The following is a 7406-nucleotide window of genomic DNA, read 5'->3' as shown; positions in this document are numbered from 1 at the left end:
CGAGTGAAGGTGCATGTGCATTCGGATTTACAGTGCAATCTGGATTAAACTTGTGTGTGACAGCCGCATCCGTGATTCAGCATCGCATCAAGACTAAGGCAGCACGCCAAGGATAGAGAGCAGCATACGATAATTCACCACCACGAGAATACGTCCACCAAGGTAAGCTCGTTTTGTGTTCGCCAAGTCCACTTCTCGATCAGCCAATATCACAATGGCAAAATCATCCGAAGGCTCCTCCAGCCATTCCGCTCCACACGGCACCAGCCTCAGTACCTTGCGACGTAAACGCGGCAACATAGTAGGGCACATCACCGCGTTCTCGAAATTATTAGACAACGCGAAACAGTCCGATCGCCGCGATCTAGGTCTAATTCGGGCACACTTAGATAGCCTACACCAAATCTGGGATCGCTTCGACGCGATCCAACTTGAAATCGAAGAAGCCGATAGTGGCGAGGAACCGCGTCGCTTCGAGATTCACGGAGATTACATGACGGTGGTCGCACGAGCGAACGCATTCATCGAGGGAGACCGTCCAAGAGCTCCGCTACGGCACCATCCTTCGAACTCCTCCACGGCCACCACCGCTGCGCCGATGGCTATCAAACTCCCCGAGATGCGTTTACCGACTTTCGACGGAACAATCGAAAACTGGACATCATACTTCGAGGCCTTCTCATCGATGATTGACGAAAACGATGACTTATCACCAGTACAGAAATTTCAATATCTACGGTCCACACTCACCGGCCGGGCAGCCGCCTGTATCGAATCATTAAGCATTACCGAGTCAGGCTACGCGGATGCAATAGAACTGCTCAAAGAAAGGTTCTATTGCAGACGCAAAATTCTGCTAAAACATTGTCATGCGATCCATAACATAGCTCCTCTGGCACGGGATACGCCAGAAGCCTTAGGCAACCTCGTCGACACCGTGCGTCAACACCTACGTTCACTGAAGAATCTGGGGGTCGACATTTCGTCATGGGACAGCATGATCATCTCTCTCATATTGGCAAAGATCAGTACCGACACAGCGTGGCATTGGGAGCTTTCTTTAAAGGACAAGCAAATGCCGGCGTACTCCCATTTGCTCGACTTTTTAGAAAAAAGGGCAAACTGCAGACCTGCGAGCCATAAACCACCTGTTCAGCCAATAGGACACTCCAGCCGCGGTACATCAGGAAGGGTTAACAACAACAAGCGCGGTCTACAAGGCCATGCATTCGTAACCTCGACCCATCCCGAGGAAACACATACTTCCCGCGAACAAATCAGGGGAAGCGGAACACCCACGACTTCAAGGTGTCCATTCTGCCGTAATCTACACGGAATATGGCAATGTCAAAGGTTTCGTACCCTGTCAGTGGAAGGTCGCGTGAAGGCAATAAAAGGGGCCGCATTGTGCACGAATTGTCTGGGGCCCGGTCACCAGTCAGATACGTGCAATAGAGGAACATGCCGCAGATGCAATCGGCACCATCACACACTATTACATCAAGAAAAACAGGTTCATGATCGAGCAACCACTTCTGCAGCGAAACGACCCAGAATTTCACCAGCCCCGCAAGTGGAAAATGACAAATGACAATCAATACCTGGAGCCCCCAATTACCAGAGTCGGGTCAACGCATTTGTGGTCGACTCAATTAAAAATGAACTCCTTGTAACAGCACAGGTCCACATTCTCGACAAGGATCTTCAGCCCGTCAATTGCCGGACCTTAGTCGACACAGGTGCCACCACCAACTTCATAACAGAGGACCTGGTAAAACGGCTAGGCATCCCAACGAAGGGTTGCCACGTGCCAGTGGGGGCTCTCAACCAATTGTCTACGGTGGCCAGACACACCGCCACAGCGACCATCCGATCCAAATTCAATAGCTACGAACGGACGTTAACATTTTTGACAATACCTAAAATATCATCATTAATTCCGGACCAACCCATCGACCGATCATTAATAAATATTCCAAGGAACATCAAATTAGCAGACCCAGAATTCCATCGACCAGCACCGATCGACATATTACTAGGATCTGGAACCACCTTGTCACTCATCACCGTCGGACAAATCAATCTGTCCACTCCCACCGAACCCAACCTATACTTGCAAAAAACGATGTTAGGATGGGTCATCGGGGGGAGCGCGCCAACCACATCACCGATACACGACATTTCATGCCACACAACTAACGCGCTCCAGTTCGACCTGACACGATTTTGGGAAGTCGAAGAAGGTCCTCAAGTTCGACACCTTTCGAATTCCGACCATTTATGCGAAACGCACTTCAAAGAACACGTCACACGCAACGCTGAAGGCCGATACATCGTCGCACTCCCTTTTAATGACAAACAAGCACGTTTAGGAGAATCAAAGGTAAGGGCTCTACGACGACTAGAATCGCTCGAACGAAAATTGCAACGCAATCCCACGTTAAAACAAGAATACCACGCAGTCATACAGGAGTATCTCCAACTTGGACACATGACCCAAATCTCACAGAATGAAGAAGAACACAATGGGTATTACCTGCCGCATCATGGGGTGACCAAAGTCACGAGCGAGACTACGAAGCTTCGAGTGGTATTCGATGGCTCCGCAGAAACAAGCACCGGCGTTTCATTAAATGACGCTCTTCACACCGGACCGAAGATTCAAGACGATCTATTATACATTTTACTCCGATTCCGCATCCATCAGTACGTAATAACCGGCGACATCGAAAAGATGTACCGACAGTTCCTCATCCGCAAGGAAGATAGAAAATACCAACGCATTTTGTGGCGTGATGATACCGGTCGAGTCCAAACATATGAATTACAAACAGTGACGTTTGGACTATCCGCCGCTCCATACCTAGCAATCCGCTGCCTCACTCAACTCGCGCAAGACGAAGGGCATCGCTTTCCGCTTGCGGCCACAGCCTTACTCCGAGATTTCTATGTAGACGACGCATTAACCGGAGCTCCAACTCTAGAGGAAGCACTAAAGGTACGCAAGGAATTGACCGAATTATTGAACTCATCGGGATTGAACATCCGACAATGGGCAGCCAACGACAAGACCTTACTGGATGGATTGCCAGAACAATCCATCAACAAACGACTGCATCTCGGAGAATCATCGACGTTAAAAACTCTAGGAATCGTCTGGAACTCTTCTGCCGACACCATCTCCTACGAGGTCCAACCGCGACCCAATACTTTAAGAGTCACCAAACGATTCATCACGTCAGAAATCGCTAAAATTTACGACCCATTGGGACTCCTGGGACCAGTTATAATTCTCGCCAAAATGCTGTTGCAGAAGATTTGGACAATTAAGATTGACTGGGACGAATCGCTCCCCATGGATCTTCACACGGAGTGGAACCAATACTATAAACAACTTCCGTTACTCAACAAACTCGTTTTCCAGCGGCGAACAGTCTCGCGGTCACCAACAACCATAGAAATACACGGATTCTGCGACGCAAGCGAAAAGGCTTATGGAGCATGTCTCTACGTGCGCACGATAGACGAGTACGGTCACATACACGTACAGCTTCTCGTAGCAAAATCAAGGGTGGCACCGTTAAAAACACAATCTATACCACGACTTGAATTGTGCGGAGCTCTACTTTTAACATCCTTACTGACAACGACGAAAGAGGCACTGCATATTAAATTTCATCGTACCTTCATGTGGACAGATTCTACGATCGTATTACATTGGATACGAACCTCTCCGCATCTTCTCAAAACATTTGTCGCCAATAGAGTATCCGAGATCCAGTCTAGAACGGATACTGCTGACTGGAGACATATCTCAACCTCCGAAAACCCAGCGGATCTGATTTCACGAGGACAACAACCGCAAGAATTCATTCAACCATCTATTTGGCAATTTGGACCAACATGGTTGAGTCGAGAAGAATCCTCGTGGCCAAAGGAACAACTCGAACCTTGCGTTATCATACCGGAACAAAAGACAGCAACCTGTCTGAATCTATCCACGATCGACGCCAATATCCTCGACAAATTTTCCTCTTGGCACAAGATGCAACGCGTCGCTGCACGCTGCCTTCGGTGGAAAAGGAACAATCAGGAAAAGGGGGGCCTCACGGCGGACGAACTCGCCAGGGCCCACGACGCACTCATCAAGCTCCTCCAACGAACTCATTTCAGAACGGAACTACACAAACTGAAAAATAATCAGCGAGACGTGGGAGGTAAATTCCAACGTTTGGCCATTTTTCTCGACAAGGATGGGATTCTCCGAGTCGGGGGCCGATTAAGACATTCGCCGATACCATTTTCGCAACGACACCCCATACTTCTTCCCAAGGCACACGTAACCACCTTGATTATTCAAGCTGAACATCACACTCATTTACACGCCGGTGTCCAGAACACGTTGTATGCCGTGAGGCGCCGGTATTGGCCGATCGACGGGCGAAGCCAGGTATGGAAGGCCTTAAGGAACTGCATCCCTTGTATTCGAGCACGACCACCAGCAGTGAACTACACTATGGGAGATCTACCCGAAGCCAGAGTCACGGAATCACGGCCCTTTACGCACGTCGGCACCGACTATTGCGGTCCGTTCTTTATTAAAGAGCGGAAACATCGAAGCCGCAATCAACACAAGGCTTATGTCGCGGTCTTCGTATGTCTCGCGGTTAAAGCCGTTCACTTGGAGCTGGTGAGTGATCTCACAAGTGAAGGCTTCATCGCCGCACTTAAACGATTTATCGCGCGACGGGGACTATGCAAAGCAATATACTCCGACAACGGAAGGAATTTCGTAGGGGCAGATAACGAATTGCAAGAACTCATCAAATCCAACGATTACAATCAGCAGCTGGGAAATTATCTGGAAAATAGAGCAATCAAATGGAACTTCATTCCTCCACGCACTCCGCATTTCGGAGGCCTATGGGAAGCTGCGGTAAAATCGTTCAAGCACCATTTAACACGCGTCGCGGGTACTGAGCCGTTCACATTCGAAAATTTTAACACTTTAATAATAGAAATCGAGGCGGTTCTCAATTCCCGCCCACTAACACCCATCTCATCAGATCCCAATGATCTGATCGTTTTAACTCCTGGACATTTCCTCATTGGCGAATCACTTACGAGCTTACGAGAGCGAAATTTCGTGGATGTTCCCACGAATCGTTTGTCAGCGTGGCAACATATACAAAAATTGAAACAACATTTTTGGAAACGCTGGCACCTCGAGTACCTAAACGAGCTAACCAAACGAAGCAAGTGGAAGAACGGGACCCACTCAATCAAGGAGGGCACTATCGTGCTCCTCAGGGAGGATAACGTTCCTCCGATGCAGTGGATCTTGGGCAGGGTGCTCAAGGCTCATCCCGGTTCCGACGGTGTCGTTCGCGTTGTGACGGTAAAAACTGCCACGAGTGTGCTCAATCGGAGTGTGAAGGGACTCGCACCTCTATTATATCAACCAGGCGAGGAGGATGATCTGGCGACATCAGTCTCCACCAGGGAAGCCTGTTAATCTTGACCATTTAATGTATCTTAAAGAACACCGTTCGGTGAGTACTTCGCACCATTTCTATCATCACTACCTAACTCATACTGGACACCAAGATAATCTAGCTTGACGTACTACATACGTCTGATATCTATAACTTAATTGATCGGAGTCCTCTCAACGGGGGGAGGATGTTCCGTGGCACACCCACGGGTCTTAGGCTATTTTCCAGACCCCTCTTCTCTGGCCCATCAGCTCCGTCTGTCATGCATGTTTCCAATCTGCCATTGTCGACCACGGGCATAAATTCTACCCAAGAGTTCGGCAGGGACCTCAGTCCCCATCTGGAAATGCCAACTAGCGTTCTGGCATCTACAAACCTCAATGACTACCTTCGAAAGGCAGTTCATTTATGCTAACATTCATTGTCTGACTTTGAATTTATGGCCGCAACAGACGAAGGCCCACTTAGTCCGCATTCGGACTATAAACAAAAACTCCAAACTCCGAAGAAACCAGACTGCGCCCCTTGACAATGTCATTTTGTCGACACATGCCTGACAGGACGTAGAATTCATGGCCACTTTCTCCGTCTTGGAGCACACCTCCCAAAAGACCACGGACATTCCTTATAGGTTACTGTCCGCAATAGCCACCCCCTAACAGGACTCACATAGTCCAATTAGAAGAAAGATCTTCCCTCTCCGAGATTAGAAGCTTGCGAGATTTTCCAAATGAAACCAGTTGAACTTCAGCATCGCGCCTGAACGTTCATCTTCGAACCGAACCTTCCTTCAAACGAACCATCCACCAACTTGTCATTAGCGATCGGCAGAAAACCTAGTCGAGGAGGAAAGCACTATCCAGGAGTCGGGCTCTTTCAGCTTGATTGTCTTGCTACAGCACACAATCCCTGAAAACCCACCCCAAAACCAGAATTGATCCCCACAGCGGACAATCTCTGGGTCAGCGTTAGTCTCTCGAATACGGCCGTCTGACATTATCGCCATGCCGTGAGAGCAGGAGTTACTCCTCACGAGACGTGTGGCAAGTACGGTCGGAAGCCCTGCCTTCACCACCAACGACCTGAGCCCCTCAGCCGCGCCAAAGAGCACCGCTTGCAGTGGACCGACTAGAATTTTCATCCAATCGCTTATTTACACATCGGTCTCAACAGTCGGAGGCACCGAGCAGAGCCTTACAACCTCTGTTGGCCAGTTTACCTGGTCGCTGTTGAACCTCAATAAAACACCAGTTACTACCATCTATCCATCATCAGGTTCAGGCCTGAAACCCTCATAACACTCCTATCTCCGTAAAAAGACGTAGGAGCGCCCGTGACAAAACAGTCGGAGGCACCGAGCAGAGCCTTACAACCTCTGCTGGCCAGTTCTCTGGCCGCTGTTGAATCACGAGCTTCGCGTAACGACTAACGCGAAACAGAATGTAAATGCGACATTTCCTTGCTAGGAAATAGCGTTTGCAGATGTCTACCTATCGTAGCAATAGAGTTCTAATGCTTCTTGTACCGCGATATCGCATCTCATTCCTATGTTCAATGCTAAGATATAATATGACTGGCGAAGTGTTATGTATTCCTCGTCTACACTTCAAATGAATATAAATGCGACACTTCCATGCAAGGAAATAGCTTTTGCAGATGTCTACGTATCGAAGCGATAGAGTTCAAATGCTTCTTAAAACGAGATATCGCATCTCATTTCTATGTTTCATGATAAGATGTAATATTCTTTGCGAAGTGTTATGTATTCTTCGCCTACAATTCAAATGAATGTAAACGCGTCACTTCCTTCATAGGAAATATCGTTTGTAGATGTCTACGTATCGTAGCAATAGAGTTCTAATGCTTCTTAAAACGCGATATTGCTTCTCATTTCTATGTTTCATGGTAAGA

General features: G+C 48.3%; 2 protein-coding genes across 2 annotated transcripts; both read left to right on the top strand.

Moving 5' to 3' along the window:
• Nucleotides 1–214: 214 nt before the first annotated feature.
• On the top strand, nt 215–1591 carry LOC143432483 (uncharacterized). Its single transcript, XM_076909149.1, has one exon. It carries the CDS (start codon nt 215–217, stop codon nt 1589–1591), a length of 1377 nt encoding a protein of 458 aa, XP_076765264.1.
• Nucleotides 1588–5515, top strand: LOC143432482 (uncharacterized). The gene is made up of 2 exons (XM_076909146.1): nt 1588–1627; nt 1677–5515. The coding sequence occupies exons 1-2, from the start codon at nt 1588–1590 to the stop codon at nt 5513–5515; spliced, it is 3879 nt and encodes a 1292-aa protein (XP_076765261.1).
• Nucleotides 5516–7406: the final 1891 nt, after the last annotated feature.

This window comes from Xylocopa sonorina, unplaced genomic scaffold (assembly GCF_050948175.1).
Source record: "Xylocopa sonorina isolate GNS202 unplaced genomic scaffold, iyXylSono1_principal scaffold0432, whole genome shotgun sequence".
In the NCBI taxonomy this organism is placed as follows: domain Eukaryota; kingdom Metazoa; phylum Arthropoda; class Insecta; order Hymenoptera; family Apidae; genus Xylocopa; species Xylocopa sonorina.
The sequence above is the reverse complement of the archived record's forward strand: the minus strand, read 5'-3'. Positions and strand labels throughout refer to the sequence as shown.

Bases quoted from the DNA above. Each gene is read 5' to 3' on its own strand.
- LOC143432483 (XM_076909149.1), top strand. From the start codon at position 215: ATGGCAAAATCATCCGAAGGCTCCTCCAGCCATTCCGCTCCACACGGC.
- LOC143432482 (XM_076909146.1), top strand. From the start codon at position 1,588: ATGACAATCAATACCTGGAGCCCCCAATTACCAGAGTCGG. The intron at 1,628-1,676 runs GTCAACGCATTT...TCCTTGTAACAG, and splicing joins CCCCCAATTACCAGAGTCGG to CACAGGTCCACATTCTCGAC.